The sequence below is a fragment of the Triplophysa dalaica genome, chromosome 1 (assembly GCF_015846415.1).
Source record: "Triplophysa dalaica isolate WHDGS20190420 chromosome 1, ASM1584641v1, whole genome shotgun sequence".
NCBI lineage: Eukaryota > Metazoa > Chordata > Actinopteri > Cypriniformes > Nemacheilidae > Triplophysa > Triplophysa dalaica.
In genome coordinates this window covers 16,068,361-16,085,981 of record NC_079542.1, presented here as the reverse complement: position 1 = coordinate 16,085,981, position 17,621 = coordinate 16,068,361, and the positions used below count along the sequence as shown (strand labels likewise).

Below are 17,621 nucleotides of genomic sequence, written 5' to 3'. Positions count from 1 at the left end.
GCATTTTTGTTAATTACCTCTGATATTATCATTCTTCTGTGTTTACTTTCATCTGTAGTATCAAGCACTTGCACAAATGATTTATTATGCTTTTTTGATCAAATCAGATTAAAATGATTTGATTTGTAGGTGCTAATGAATTTTGCTTAATTTTAAATTAGCCACATCCATAACTTGTGGTAAATTCACTCTAATACACAGTCTTTTATGGATTATTGCTACATTTTCAATGCTTTATTATTCATTTTACACAAATTCTTATGTGAAAAATAAGCAGAATATTATTCTGTCACAGGAGACGTGTTTAGGACATAAAATTAGAGGACTGAGGACAGCCATCGACATAACGGATCTATGAAACATCATGCATACAAAGTGTTATTGTTATTTTTCCTCCGTTAATCAAAGCTCATTGGCAAGGGAAACAATCCAATGTGTCTGTCAGATCCTGTTGTTGAGATGTATGTGCGGAAGCTCAGCAAATCTTTCTTTATAGAGATGACACACCACCAGCTGGTCCTTTATGAAACCACACATGGCTCATTGAAACAACCTAATCACATTAAAGCCACCAGACCTACATGAATTATGAATTATGGGCTTTGTAGTCTATCAGGCCTGATTTAGATGAAGGAGACTGTGATATAGTTCAGGCAGAGTCACTCATGTCTATATCAAATTTGTCTTTGATGAAGGAGAGAGGAGTGCTGCTGCTGGCCCTGCATGGGCTCTGTTTGCTTTGTTGCACATTGATTTTTCCAACACAGCTTTTCTGGTTTTCTAGGACTGCATAATGTTTCAAGGCGGTTAAATCAACACATTATTCAGCATGTCGTGTATATTGTATGGTAGGATCAAAAACAGAACTTGTGTTGGAAACGCCGTCATGCCCGTGAAGCTATTGACTATTTGAGCAGATCTCATACTGTAAGCACAATCAACTGTAACTCCATACTCACCTGTCTGAACTCTTGTCGATGCATTCTTATGAACTCACTGAGCTGTGTCCAGTGGTTAATGACCATCAAAAGCAATATTCAATCTAAATCAAGAATACACAACCCTACTTTTACAGACCTCTTTTGTTTCAGATCTTATATATAGTATCTGGTTTGCACTATAACGTGGGCAAACATTTCTCAGTTGTTTTTCAAATGTTGCTACGTTGTCTGATAAAAGGAAGTGAATGCTGAATAGAGTTCTAGACATGTTAGATTGTCTATGTATAATAACAGGATTCTAGTTAGTGTTCATTGCAATATAGTCATATAGGCCTGAAACAACATGAGAGGATTATAGCATTGACATTTTTTGTAAACAATCTATTTAAAGGAATATTTCACCTTCAAAATAATACTTTTGTCATTATATGCCCTCTTGTTTTTTCAAACCTGCATGACTTCTTTCTTCTGCAGAACACAAAAGAAGATATTTTGAAAAATGTTGGTAACAGAGAACCGTTGCTCCCCATTGACCTGCATGGGTTTTGTGTGCATACAATAGAGAACCAATGGGGACCAACAATGAAGAAAATTATATAGTTTTAAAAAGACACAACAGGGTGAGTAAATGATGACAGAATTTTCATTTTGAAGGTGAACTATTCTTCTAAGCATTCAGAAAAGTAATGGCATTCATAATAAACCGCAGGAAGTGTGTATGTGTCCCAGCTGTAGTCTCTTTTGTAGTGTTCCAGGAACCAGAACAAGTGATACAGCTTCATTAAAGGAAGATGACCCAAGTTTCCCTGTACTGCTGGTATTAACAAGCTCAAAATGGGAAGAAAACCTGCTCTTCTACAGAATAGCTCAGTATTCCAGTAATGAGATATCTGAAAAGGTCAGGTCATGAATAGGGATGATGCAGTGATGTAATTGTAATGACTTACATAAGCAATATGTAACTCCCATGCATAGACAAGATTAAAAATAGCATTTTTATCAATTTTGTCAGACTTTATATGTCGTGTCTCAGGAACTCTGTTTCTGTCCCTACATTTTTGCAAGCTGGTGTTGAGTGTGTTTTTTCAACACCTGCAGTACCAAATATTCCTTAAGCAATGTCTGCTATGTTCATGGACTAGGAAATGGAATGGATTAAAGGAAGAGAATGTTCAACTCATTAGGATATTTTAAATCAGTTCAAAATGTAACTGTGAGCTTAGGCTTTACCTGTTGTATGTTAATTAAAGTTATTTTATTTAAAGTAATTTATTTAAATTACAGTTTTTACATCACAAATAAATATCCCAAAAGGAGAGTCTTGACTGTTTCAGTGGTGGGTTCTTTAGACTGTACCTGATGTGACCGACGTCTGTCTTAAGAAACCAGCTACACTGAGAATGGGAGCTCAGTATGGGCTCGGTCGAGGCCACACTGGAGTTTCACTTGTGTGTATGGGTGTCTGTTCCTATTCAGCCATAAATGCCAAGTCGCATGCAGTGTCCTTTTTCACTGAATTCCTTTTTTAAACATAGAAGAACATACAAAATCATTGGTTCATTTCACAGTGGCATGTTTGTTGCGGCTATACTGCTTCCTCTGATACTTTATTTACCTTTTAAAGGGATAATTCACCCAAAAATGAAAATTCTGTAATAATTTATGCACCCTTAGGTTGTTTCAAACCTGTGTAAGTTTCTTTGTTCTGCCAAACACAAAGGAAGATTATTGGGGGTATCCAAATTAACCAAACATATCTCATCCCCAATGACTCCCATAGTATTTATTTTCCTTCTATGGCACTAAATGGGGGATGAGGTCTGTATGGTAAATTACATTCTTGGATGGCCCTGTCGGTGATGGTGAACTATCCCTTTAAAGGTAAAATGTTGCCTTTTTAAACCTGTTTACACTATGGACGATACCATTAAGGATACCAATCATAAAGAGGAAGTTTTAAATATTGTTCTAAATTAAAAACAATACTGGAGTCCAAAGCGATACAATTGTAGTGATAAAAATACATAGGCATCATATATAAGCAAGCTGTGACCTGTGACTAGTCTTCTCTCATGCTGGGAATGGGCACCACTCTTGACTCTGTTGTAATTAACCTTTTGGGTGCTGCTGTGACTTCATTGTTATCGTAATGACGTTTATTGATCTAAGACTTTAATCTGTTCCTTTATAAGAATGCACTAGTTTCCCACAAAGCGTTACAGGGAGGGGTGTTAAGAGTCTTAAAGAGTTGCAGACAGCAAGAAAAAAATAACTGAAAGCAACTAGACATAATAAGCTATGAAACAAAATAAGCACTTCCATTTATTTAACTGTTAATTTATAAGGCTAACAAACAGAAAAAACAATGTGATTTTAGACGATCTTTCTCTCCAACGTCTCCATGCAGGAAATGATCTCCATACATATCTATGAGTATCTCCGCTAAAAGCCTTAGTGCCGCGGGTCCTAATGTGTCTCTGCTGGAAAGTCTTTATAATATTGACGCAGGTCCTAGCTCCTGGCTGACTTTTATCCTTCTTTTATACTTAAAATCCGCAGACCTTTTATTTTATGTAATAAATAAGACATCGCTCTTTCTACAGTCTTTCTAATGCCCGTATGATCTCATCCCTGCATTAACATGAGAAGACGCACTGTGAACCTAGAAGCTGAGACATTCCCATCTCCGTTTAATTCTGTGCGTGCTCAAGATGCATTCACCGCATTTTGCTGCCATCAAATAATGGCAATCCGTCTTTGATGCAAATAATTTTAAATAAAAAAATATTGATATTCATAATTAAGTAATTGCTCACATAATGGTATGTAGCTTTAGATCTTATTATACCTTTCCGTTTTATGTCTGCATCCCATGCTTTTTTCCCCATCGCAAAAAGAAACCAGTACAGGTTTCGCATGGCTCCAGTGAAATTATTAGGCTATTATGCCACTTTGATATGACATATGACATTTTCTTAACTTTAGTTTATGACGCGAAAAATATCCACACTGAAAGCAGAACTCCGCTATAAGTCGGAAATGTCTTGCCTTGCACCAAACTGACCTGATTTTTGCTCACGTAATTCAATATTTCTTGTGGTAAAAAAGGTGTTTCTAAAACAATTGATACAAAAACCATTGGGTGTTTCTGCCAAGAAAAGTCAGTGTTAATTTTTCCTGTTTATAATATCATGTATACAATTTGAAAACTACATCCAAAAGGTAGGATTATGATCTGCCTTTTACAGCAACACACAAATAACATTTTGTCATTTTTATGGCTATTAAAACTTGGACGCCTTAAATCTCATAAATCTGCGACTTTAACCGGGAAATCACAAGCGGGGTCACACTTATTAAAACATATACATACTACAGATTTAATTTACACATCTAATTGAAAAACGAAAATATTATAATTAACTACAGGTTGCATGTTATTTTTGATCCAACTAAGCGCAATGAGGCCTAAAACAAGTCAATGTGCCACCTGCTGGATCTTCTAGGAAGTGTAAACGTTTTTTTTATTCTAACAAACAGGTCAGACCAGTCCTGCGGCAATCTGCATGATCGCTCTCTGGATCCTGCAAGAAAAAACACGCATTTTTAAAGGCCAGATCTGTAAGAGACATTAAAAACATGCACACATTTTAGGATGTAAAAATAGACCACTTACAATTCACATGATGCAAAAAGTTTTCCTTGGGTTAGTCAAATAGGCCCCAAAAAACACTACTTCAGACACTTAAAGTTATGAATGTAGGTGTTTTGCTGTTATCTCTTGACAGGCGTTGTCTCTGCAGCATTACTACAACAGCTCGGAAAAACCCTGGAAATGCTCCTGTGATCTGACCTATCTTTTTCTTTCTCTCTTTCTCACAATTTGAAAAATTGAATCTCTAGGCAGTGAGATGGACACACTTTATGTGTATTCTGTTAATAAGAATGGGAAAAAAAGGTTAGTCCAAAATAAGGTTATATTGTAAGAAGTATGTCGTGTTTGAGGACAAATATAAAGGTAAAAAATGTGTTGTTTTGGATCATTTATTTAGTTTAAGGGATTAAAATGTAAATGTGTTATATCACCACCATCACAAGTGAATTTTAAGGTCCTTAGCAGACAGATTACTGACCGCATCTGATAAACTAAGCGAGTTTTGTGAACCTGTGAGGTAACAAATTCCCTCTTGTAATCTTCATTGGATGTTATTTGAGTCAACAGATTAATAAACATGACACTTGCTCCAGAGGATAATGCTGCTGCTATGGCCAGTAAAGAAGTAGGTGTTTGCTAAAGCCCTATTCAGAGAGGATTAGTTTTTACATGGGGAGGTGGGGTATAATAATTTTACAACAGAAATGATATTTATATTTCAATAATAAAAAATCATATATATATATGAACGCAGTCCATTGCGAGCAGGGGGGAGCAATCGAACTAGGGTTCGGACCAGGCAATCGAACTAAATGTAAAACCTTCAATCTGTGTGCACACTCAAGGATAGCAGTGCACCCTATTCATTTTCAGCAGATGAAAATCATACCCTGGACAACAAAACTAATCTTATGGGTGTTGTCTAATTAAATGTTTCAAAATTGAGATTTTTACAAAATCTTAAAGTTGATTAATTAATCTTCCTGTTGATGTATGGGCTGTTAGGATGGGAAAATATATGTTGGTGAAACAGCCGTTTAAAACTCTGGAATCTAAATGTGCCAAAAATCTAAATATTGAGAAAATTGCAATCAAGGCACTGTAGGAGGCCATCCACTCACAAAAGTAATGTTTTTATATAGCTATTTAGGGTAGGAAAGTTACAAAATATCTTCATGGAAAATGATCTTTACTTTATCCTAATGATTTTTGGCTTAAAAGAATCGTCAATTTTGACCAAAACAATGTATTTTTGGCTTTTGCTAAAAATGTTCCCGTGCATAAGACCAGGGTCACATATGATATATTAAATGGCGTTCATCATCGTGTATTTCACATTTTTAGGCTTAACTGTAATGTGGTGACGTGATGAAAATATTTTTCTATCAACGATGCCATCTAGAAATTATTTCTTTTTTTCTTCAGTTTCAGTTTCTATTGCCACAATATGTTGTGCGAGAGGATCCCAGCTGTATTCAAGGGTGCGTGTAACAGCTGTAGATTGAACCACATTGTGAGCAAGTCAGTGTGCCCTGCATGTTCTGGTTTAGCAGCAGCCTTCCTCCCACAATCAGAGCCGTCATGAAAACCCATTTTCTTCTGCATTGAACAGTGAGAGTGTGCTACACTCATTTTTGACATGACATGATGAGACTCAGATGCTCATCGGGAAATAGTCAGCTTTTCAAATCCAACATGACTCAAATGATGTATTTCATGAATCCTGTTTGTTAGATTATTAGAAGGCAGTATCTGTAAGTGTTCTTAAGGGATCACTGAGGAGATTTTAAGAAATAAACAAGGAGAGAAGGACAGAGAGCTGATTAGATATTGTCAGAAAACCTAATCCTAAACCAATCCTGCAGCAGAAGTGAAGGAGGGGGAGGTGACAGTTTTTGAAGAGCTGTGACAATGGTGATCTTTCCATTTCTCTCTTTTCCATTCTGTTTCTAGTACTCTTTCCCTCATCTTTAAATTTTTCTTATCATAGGCACATTTGTTTCATAAGATTATGATATACAACTTTAACTTAATCCGTATCAAAACCTGTTGGCATTTTTATATTTAACGCACAATAAGATGGGGATATTTATGAGCATTTCAAATAATACTGATTACTAAATTTGTAGGAAAAAACCCACTCTGAGAAGAGTAGGCAAACGTTTTGACAGGACTCTACCAGGTTTGCTGATACTGAAAGAACATCACTATTGACTGACACAGGAGAAGCTGTGCCGGAGTATAAAAGACAATTAATTATTCAAGACTTTTCTGTTCCGCACAGATTAGAAACACTGTTCTGGTCTACACGTGCGTGCTTGTGCGAGAGATATATATAATATGTGAGCTGTGTGTGCTTAGTGTTTGCACTCGTTAAGAGGAAAAACATGTCCATAGATTTTATGCCATTGGGTCCAGCCTTTTCCTATTGCATCACTGCCTGCATTTAGTAGGTCATATTTTATCAGACAAACTCAAAAAATGTTTGTACTAGCACTTGAGGACACAAGTCAGTAAGAGCCAATCAAAAGAGAGCTTTACAACAGCTAATCGATGCCCGTAGCTGATATGCAGTCACTAAAGTGTCAGATGCCATGGTAACTTTGGCCTTGATCGCTCTTATGCAGAAGTTTATTAGAAGCAGCACAATGACACACATGTCAATTTTATTTCAATAAAATTCCTGCCACTTTAAGCACCGATTTCACTTTTGAAACCAGACTGAAACATTGTCCACAATTAAGTGTTTGTCTGCATGTTGTGGTCCAAAAATACAAAGGCGTTTCCTCATTTCGCCTACAGTGCTGACAAAGCTACAGGCTTTCAGTTAATTATGACACAAATGAATGAAATGCTGAAATGTTTTGGAGCAGTTTACGTTTGGGCTTTTGACAAAAGGTCTTATCCAAAGCGATTTACAGTACATTAAATAAGAATTTATTATCATCATATAATCATATATCATCATATTCGTTTTTTTTTTTTACATATGAGAGCGTTTAAATTTATGGACCGTTTGACTAGAGCTCATTTCAAACAACTCAAAACAACAGTCTTTACAAACTCTAGTGAGTAGTTAGATGTTAGTTGTTGCCAATAGAGTACACTCTCCCTCTAGTGGACACAGAGAAACCACACACCATGCATTTCTATTTATTTTAGTCCTTAGTAATTTTAAAACCAGCCTTTATAACAAGTATGGCTGTGATATGTGTTAACCTGCTAATGAATGAATTGTACCATATAAAATAATGGTGCTACAGTTTGTAAAATTAGTTTGAAGTAGATTAAAATAGATTTTAAGACTGAAAATTAAATAATCAATGGGCATGTTTAATGTCTATCTCATCGTTGATCATTTTCCATCAGAATTTAGTACAAAGGTTACACAAGTGTAGCAAAGTGGGGGATCCATTTTTTGTTCTGTGACACGTTATTGCACAATATACTGTTTTGACTGGACACAACATCTCAAACATGTAACAAGTTGAAGTAGCAACTCACCCATTTCAAATACTTCAAATAGCTATAATATACACACTCTAATGGAATGAGGAAGATGGACAGTGGTGACTTCATATGAGGCTCATAAACATCTTAAATATTATCTTATGCTCTGCATTAGTGGGTGTTAGTGGGCGCAATTGTGTGTGGTTAGACAAAGGAAGTTATAAATTCTAATTTTTGCTTACTGTTAATGCTCAAGTTCTCTTTTACCAAAAATTTAAGATCATCAGCTGCTTTCTTCTGGAAGAATCATGGAAATGTGATGTGTGTGTGTGTTTGGGGCTCTCCTCTTAAAGTACTAAAAATAGTATTGTATTATAAATATAAGGATTGTGTTCTCCGTCTGTGTTTTTCTGGGGTCTGGTTAGCTTGTGTCTCATCAGTAGTCGGTGGGCAATTCACGCTGCCAGAAAAATACAATCTTTTTTTACCTCCAACCCATCTCTATATCTCTCACGCACAACACAAACACACAACATAGACACATAAGGAAGTGTCATAACAGGAAGTAGGGGGTGTTGGGGAAGAGACATAAGCTCAGATAGGCTCAGGCTGTGAGGGTCAGTGGCTCTATAGCTGTGTGTTTCAGTCTGTATGTTAGAAGTCATCCAGATGCCTGAGGAGTAAATCTGACAAGAGAGAGAGAGAGAAATAGGTAGAGATGTGGGCTCATAGGGGGAAATGGGTCCTACCCCCCACACCTCCTTCTCACCCTGACCTCAGGTAGGACTCTACAGTATTTGTGTCAGTATACGTCTCTACACTGGCATATGCAGTTATTAGCGTAGTGTTCGGCAGCCCACATTTATTTTGTTTGAATTATAAAGCTATGATTTTTCATCACAACCATGAAAACAATATTCGGACCAATAGTGGAGTGTTCTTTAGGATATATACTGTAAAGCCTTGTAGTATTTTATGGTAAAGTTAAAGTATGGTTAATGTGTGGTCAAAATGTCTGTTATTACTTTTGGACCCTCGTGTTGTTCCGAAACTGACGTCTTTGCTATGAGGAACACAAAATAAAGATTGTAGGCGGAATGTAAGGGACTGACAGCTGCATTCCCCATTCATATTCATTGTATTGAAAAAAATGAGCCAAATTTAAATACAAATCTTCATTAGTGTTTGATATAAAAAAGTTACACTATGAAATATGGAAAAACGTGAAGGTGATTTAATAAAAAACATTTTTTTTGATTGAACTGTCCCTTTAGTGTGTGCAAGCTTGACTGTAAATGTGTGTTCGGTCACAGTGTGGTTAAAGGCCGAGTACAACTTGTATTTCACTAACTTGCCAATCTAGCATTTGAAACCTATTACTAACCCTGTGTTAGTGTATTTGTGTGTGTTTGTATTCGTGGTGTCATCAAAAGCAGAAGTTCAAAAAAATTCCGCCATGTCATTATGTGTGCCAGGCTTCTGTTTTGTAGGTATGTGGGATTTCAGTTTGACTTGCTTGTTGTTTAGGGCTGTTAGATATATTCAGGCTAGACAGTAAAAGACCAAACGGTCTGTGACCAACAGCTATTACCTCCGAATTTCATCTCACAAGAGTGTGAGAGTTTCAGTGTTAAAGAGGTCATATAACACAGCTTAAACAAATATTTTTGTTTGTTTTAAATGTATGCAATTAGTCTACACTATTTAAGGTTCAAGAACACTGTATTTTCCACATACCGTGCATTTTTGTATCTCCTATTTGCCCCGCCTCTCTGAAAGGCGCAGATTTTTAACAAAGCTCATCACTCTGAGAAACGAGATGTGCTATGATTGGCTGGTTAACCAGTGCGTTGTTATTGGTAAAGTACTGTAAATCGTTGTTACTGTAAGCGTGTGACGGAAATGTAACGCTTCTTACTATATTGAGAACATAGCAATTGTACTGACAGGTACTGGCATTACTTGCGTATACATTTGGGCGGTCATGGTCAAATCATACCACGAACTGACCTGGATTTGTGGGACTGTGGTTACATGAGGTGTTTCATGCAGGTCTGGGTGAGCATTCGCTTTTAGATAGAATGCATCTTTTATTCCGACACTTTAATTTTTGCAATTTAACGCTTCTAATAAATGCATGTGCAACTTATAACACACCAAAGACACAGAAAAACACGTATTCAGCCATATGACACCTTTATGAAGTGGCTTACACGGTGTAGTTATATTGGGTCTCATTTCTGAAAGGATCGTACGTCCAAAAACTGGGTGTACGGTTGTTGCCACATGTAACATTCTGCGGGACTGGATCAATTTAAAATACATTATAAAATACAGTACAATAAAAAAAAAATTACATTATTTTTAGCAATGAAGTATTTAATTGCCTTAAGAAAAAAAGGTGTAACAGATTAAAGTACAGAGATAGTTACGACCTACCCAGTAGCCTGTATGGACTTAACATGCAGCCACTCTGTGTAACCACCAGGTGGAGTTTCATTCTAGAGGCGCCACAGTAATTTTTAATGTACTTTGCTAATACTTTATACAAGATCCAAGCCTTTATCTGTGGAAAATATCACAGATATGATGCTTAAACAAAAATGGTTTAAAAAAGTCCCCCTTCCGAGTTGCCACAGTTAAAGTCTATACTGATGTTATTCCTCATTGCTGTTGGTACATTAGATTCAGACTGAATCCATGTAACAGTGGATTCTACTTGTGACTCCTACACAGTTATGTTTCCTACTCTTTATTTTCAGCTGTCCTATTTGCATCTCCTCATTTCTTCTCCTTTCTATATGTCTCTTTCCACTCTGGCACTCATTCTCCCCGTCTCTCTATTACTAATACCAACACAAACAACATTGTGGAACACTCGGGCCCCAACATATATGTCCTGTACAGATGTGTGACCCATTGAAAGTAGTGTTTCGAAATGACATCTGTCTACAATAACAAAACCACTATACTAACCATTGCAATACAAATAAAAACACATTTTCAGGCATGCATTTTTTACACATACACAAATAACTAACAAAAGAATAGCAGGAAACAATGTCTGGTTTGTGGTCCAACCGTAATTGTGTATGACTCCTATGTTAGTGACATCAGTTCCTTCCTTCACAGGAAGTCTGTAGTGAGTGTGAACAGGAGGTAAGAGAGAGGAATCATTATGCTGTCTTTCTTATTCTGTTTACATGTTTACAGTACACATGCTACACACAGACACTCTTCCTTTCTATCTCTACTATGACCTTATGACAATACTTCCCTTCTGGTTATTGTGGTTTAATCTGCTTTCAGTATGTGTGTCGTGGGGAAACATAATGCAAACTGTGTGCCTATAAAAGTTTCAACCTTGTGGACTTTTTAATGTTAATGTTGTTGTGCAGCAATAAATCACAGGGAATTCATCAGTCACTGATCAACAGAAAAGGCCTTGGAGTAAGATGTATTGATTTAAGATTAAAAGAGAACTAGGAGATAATAATAATATCAAATAAACATAAATTATAAAACAAATAAATACATATAAAAATTTTTAGCATTTAAAAAACTGAGTGAGGAAAATTGGAGGGCGTGTGAGGGGATTTGTAAACTGCTATACTGATCTAAAGTAGGGTTACTGCTACTTATGCAAATTATTATTTTGATTATAAAGAGACATAGATTTGATATAAATCAACATTCTCATAAAACCTAAGATTCTTGTTATCTCTCTTTCTATCATTTTCCTATTACGCCTTTACTTTCTCTATATTCTCCGTGTCAAACTAGATTTATGCATTAGTGTGTAATATTTTCCTCCTACCTTACCTCCGCATAGGTTGGTTGCATTTTCCATGATTATCAGTGTGTGTGTGTGTTATTTCTTTTGCATTACAGTAGATTCAGTTATCATAAGTAAATATTTCCAAATCACTCTACAACTCTCATCAACCGGCTCCATTTGTTTGAGTTTAATCACATTTTCCATCCTTCTTGTAGTGTTGTCAGAGAAAGTAAGATAAACGGACAGTCACATGAACATCAAGAACCAAGCTCAAAAACACTCAGGCATCTGGTTAGGCAGCTACATTCTGGGTCCTACGAATGAGTCTCTACTGAGTTTGACATTTCCTGGTGTGGAGCAAGATCCGTGACTACAGCCGGCAGCTAGAGCGTATGTGTATGTGCTTGCATAGACATGTGTGTAAGTGCAAGCAATAGCCTGAGTGAGAGGAGGACACGAGAGGCACGCTTCAACAGTAACACACATTAGATCATGAGAGGGCGGAGATAGTGAGAGAGAGACTGAGAGATATTAAGAGAGGACTGTAGGAATAAACGCTCTTTGGTTTATGACTCTGCTTTCACCAGGACTGCAAGAACACTGAACTTCCTGAGAAAAAGAGAGTGAGAGGGCAAGGAAGGAAGGAAGGAGAGGAGGAGGAATGTGGGGGTTTGGTTATGGGATTAAGTGTCTTGAAGGCAGAATGGGAAACAGATCACACGTGGAAGTCTGCAAGGATCTGGAGAGCTGAGTGTTGTTTGTATTATCCTCACTCTGTTGCAAACGGCAGGATGGTGCGACCCATCTCTTCGTGTTTCGTTGTTTTTGTCATCATGAGGACTCTCTGACTGCGTGAGTTTGTGATTGGTTACTATTGTTTGATTGACGGCCAAGGCTCCTGATGGAGCAGGAGCTGGGAGCCGGTTTGCTGGAAAAGGAAGAGCTCACGACCTCTTTGGCCTCCACGTCTGCTTCTTCGTCCAACTCTGACCTCCCGTCCACCCCTCTGCCTGAGGGGGAACGAGTCTCATTGGGTCGCCGGCACAGCAGGAGGACTTTTACTGGTTTACGGCTGTTTGGAAGGAGGTGAGTCGAACGCATCTGATGAGCTCGATGCATCGAAAGTGCACGTGTGTCTTTGTGTGTGGGTAGCTCTAAAAAAAAGTGTATACGTGTGTAAACTTTACATAGCTCTGTGGTCATGTTTCCATTCAAAGTTTCCAACTTTAAACTGAGCCCTTGTACTTTGTGTTGGCAATAACAGCAAATCATGTCTCATACAACATGCGTGTAGTCCAACCATGCGCTCTGTTCAGAGTGCGTGTTTGGTGTGTGTTATCAGCCTATTAAAGTAAAGTGGACCACAGTGCTATTGTCATGTACATAGAGCGTTGTTGGTTGATTTGACTAACCTATTGAATACATTTTTCACACTGTCTTTATAAGAAGATTTGTTAGAATTTCATGTACAATTTGGGGTCAAAGTGATTTTACAAGTTAAAAATATTTGTTTTTCATTTAAAAAATACAGAAAAGTCTTCTTTCAGAGGTACAGTGTGGGTTCGCAACATAAAAAATCTAGTTGTGTAAAGCGTTTCCTTGGTTAATGATGAGTTTGTTTGTGACACTCTCAGCCTGAGGTGTACAAACACATGTTTTCTCAAACCCTGCAGATATCCTATCTTATTTAAACTGCTCATTAGTCAGCTTCTTTTTTTTCATGTGCATTCTTTATCTACATCAAACGCTTGCAAAGAGCAAGTAAGAGACATGCATAGTGGGTCAGTGTTATATGTAATTTCAATGTGATAACTGGTCATTTAAGTAATCTAGGATGTCTTTAGGCCATCTGTAATAATTTCATTGAGTAACATTTGCATTTTGATTAGTTAAAATGTAGTCTGTTTGGATTTACTGAAGTCCTTCGTCTTTTCCCATCTAGTCTCTCTCTTATTCTCACCTCTGCATGTGTTAGCACTGATGAGAACTCCTGCCACGTGTCTTTGTGTGCGCCAGTGTGTTAAGCTTATTAATTGATGCATGAAGATGATCAGAGATGTGAGAAGAGGACGTCAGTCAGTCTGAATTATTAACTTTCATCGGTGGATCTCTGTTTCTTTAGTCTGTCAGATCAGTTACTGTTCAGACAGAGCGGAGGAATAATTAAGACTGCACACATGTGGGTTGTCAAATCACTCTATATCTCAGGATTGATTCACTTTGTCATTATGTCTGTTTTCATTTTTTCCATGCCTTTGTAAATTATCCCAGGCAGGATTATTTAGTTATGAAACCCTTCCACTGTTTGTTTGATTTTGTTTACTCTCTTATTGCATGCTCAATTGCATTTACATCTAGAGCCTGGGTGACCTCAGAGATGACGTTAAACACAAGAGCGAAGGGTAGTAGGGTTGGGGTATGTATGTATAATTATAACTTTAATGCAGTTTAGAGGGTGAACGATTCCGATCATGTCCTGTTACCCCCTGTTGTAAAATACTGAGTTCCTCCGTGTCACCATGGCAACCGTGTGTCAGGCTGGCAGAGCTCAGATGATACGCATACATCATGTCATGATCTGACTCATGTATGTATGTGTTAATGGAGTGGAATTTCTACCCATATGATATGATCTCAAATACTATCACACAGCCACTTTCAGTGACATTCTTACCAAGAGTTGATGATTTTAGTAACCGCAACTGTTGGAAACACGACGTGGGCAAGTCCAGTGACTGGAAAAGTTGTACTTTTTGCAAATGAGCAGCGATGTGATAAGGTGACTGCCAATGGTAGTGAAGAAGGTTATGCTGTTCGCCCACACCACGTTTGTCAGATGTGTGTATTCGCAGCATAATAACTTATGTTTATTAGGGGGAAACAAATGACCGCGTCATGTTTTCAGGCACTCTCTCATCATAACCCGCAGAGACACAGATAAAAGTTAATTTCATGTTATATGCTTATATTGTATATGTCATGTGAGGGGAATACAATCACGGACGGTACACAGGCCTGCCATTCGCAGTCGCATTACTATGACCGCTGCTCAGTGCTCATGTAACGCGAAGGCTCTGCTCATGCATCCAGTGTGAAACAGTAGCAAACTGGACATGCATCTACTCCTAATGCAAGATGAGCCCGTATTAACTTTATTACCAAAATGTGGCCTTTGAATGTTAATTAATAAATATGCTTTGTGTCACATACGGATGCCCTTCCTCATACTGAGCATCCTGGATATTTTGATTAACAGGAGTTTTGCCCAATCAGCAGTAGCTATTCCAACATAAGACCTACATTTTCCGGTTTGACTGATTTGTGGTTGTGTTTTCTGATTTGTCTTTTTTTCTAATTTGTCATTTTGTTTTTTTGACTTCCCCGAATTGTTGTTGTCTTTTATGGTTTGCTATTTTGTTTTTAGATTTGAAATTGCGTTTTCAGATTTGTAATTGTGATTTTGGTACTTGACCAAATTCTTTAAGCCTGTGTGTGTGTTAATGCCATTGCATTGAGAGCGGAGGATAGAAAGAGAGATGGAGCAGGAAGGATAGATACACAGCACATGTGTGTGTGTGTTAGGGTCTGGTTATATAAGAGCAGATTTACCTCATCCAGTTAGCCTGCTGCTTTGCTGTAAGCTGGATTTACCATCACTCCTCCTGACATGAGGTCCTGACATTTGCTGCTTTGTCTTTGGGTCTGTGTATAGTAGTAGCAGATCAGTACACAACACAACTCTAATGTTCAATCACAGTGTCTTTAACAACTGCTGACTCTTGCTACACTCTAGAAGCTGTAGATGAATCGTTTGTTTGTGAATGTGTTCACAAGGCAAGGCAGCACTGCTTAAGGAAAATATAAATACGTTCATTTAAGGTGGGTAAATATTGCAGTTTTACTCCATAATTCCATAGAACGAAATAAAGACATAAATGAACAGATACCAATGATGCATTTCAACCTGTATATAAATAAGAAAAGTTAGAAAATTATGTTGTCAAAAATTTGCAATATCCCCAAAAGCGTGAATCAAACAGCAGCAACAGTGTTGATGTTAATCATTTGGGCTCCCTGTCACACAGAGTACAGTATGCATGGACCAATGTAAGTTATTAAGGAACTCACCAGAAGTATAACACAAAATGTCAATGCACCTCTTATACCCAATCTACAGCCTTTCACTATAATCCACCAAACTGTATACAAGTGCCTGTCTTCACACTCTTGCTGGCTTTGGTCATTTTAATCCTTGCAATAAAGTATTTGATGCATTTAAGTGGACACTTAAAGTGTTTGATGAAACGTTAATGACAAAGAGTCAATTTAATGCACGTAATGCATTTATGTTCCATCCTCTCTCAACACGTTAGATTTGCTGCCATTCCTTGTTCCGGACCTCATCGTTTACAAATTAATTACGGCAAACAACATGTGTACAAAATCCAGACAGGTAGAGCTAGTTGCATAAAAAAAGAGTGTGAGAATGAATCCTTCAGAATGCTTCACTCGTTTCTCTTTCTGTGCATCTGCAGGAGCACACTTTAATGTTTGTGTCTGTGTGTGTGTGATTTGTAAGGGTTGAGAGATAAGGTTGTGAAGCTGGAAGAACAGAAGTCATTTGTACCATGTGGATGTGTTTGCATGTCGGCACATTCTATTGCTCATTTCTTATTTATAGATATTGCAGCAGAGAAGCCGCTATATAGTCGATGCAGGTCAAAGAGCTCGAGATTGCACGAGAAAATGTGTTGAAACAGAAATGGAAAGAGATGGTAGATTTGACAGAGGTGCAGAGTGGACATTTTTGTAATCTGTATTTTCTCCTTTCTGTTCTGTTTTCTCTGTGGGCTTCACTGCACGTCAGCCCACTCAGACCACAGCAGAGGCAGCAGAAGTGAGCATCCATCTGTCAGCGCCTCACGAGCCGACTCTCCCTGCCAACTGTCCTACTTTACACCACGAGTAGAAATAGAGAAGGAGACGAGCGCTTCTGTCAGTTCATTTAGATTCGGCATGTGGAAATGTCTGTTTGTATCCATTAATAGCCATGTGCTATGAAAGCGTGTCTATCTGTGAGCTAGCTAAACAGATTTGTGTGCCTGATATGTTGTGCGATAATTAGACTTCCTAAATGTGTGGACTCGCACATACACTGTTGGGTGAAGTGGTTTGTGTAATAGACAGAAAGAAAGATAGAGTGAAAGGTTGAATTGAGCAGATTCAGGGTTTGTTTATCTTAATAGGAATGCACATCAATGCCTGCACACATGGGCCAAATGGTAAAAATATGAAACTAGCAACATAAAGACCAGTGCACAACAATAATTCACAGAACATATTGTTTAAAATATGCATTTGACACCTATTGTTAAAGTTGAGTCCCGCCCATCGTGTGCTTCAGGTAAACTCTGAGAATGGCCCTTTGCTCTGACTCTCCTTCCTGTGTGTCAGATAACAGGTGTGTGACATGAAAAGATAACTACTTGCACATAGGGTTAGTAAAGCAGAAGCTAATATTTCTATGAACCATTAATCTTGGCCCACTGCTGGAACTCACTGATATGATTCCTTGAAGTAAAATACTCAAAAGGATCTTGGATTAGATTCGATGAGACTTGTTTTATGGTTTTACATTACTCAGTGTTGCACTGATAATACACAAGACTGTTTTATTCTTCAGGAAGATATTGAAGTATAAGTTTCACAATATTACATCTGAACTGCTCTGGAACTCTCTTCTCCCACACACACGTTCACACGCTCACAGACAGATAGACAACGTCCTAAAAAAGAG

At 37.7% G+C, this 17,621-nt stretch overlaps 1 protein-coding gene across 7 annotated transcripts in view; it reads left to right on the top strand.

Moving 5' to 3' along the window:
• The first annotated feature begins 8,665 nt into the window (after positions 1–8,665).
• The window catches only part of dgkza (diacylglycerol kinase, zeta a), a 73,249-nt gene continuing 64,293 nt past the window's right edge, over positions 8,666–17,621 (top strand). For 3 of the 7 annotated variants that reach the window (XM_056753855.1, XM_056753776.1, XM_056753698.1), the window contains exon 1: positions 8,666–8,826. In XM_056753855.1, coding sequence (XP_056609833.1) covers positions 8,765–8,826 — 62 coding nt within the window. In that variant the 5' untranslated portion in view covers positions 8,666–8,764. Of the gene's footprint in view, positions 8,827–12,169; positions 12,911–17,621 lie in introns of those variants that run through there. The other 4 variants (XM_056753936.1, XM_056754224.1, XM_056754071.1 and 1 more) reach the window with 4 other exon arrangements.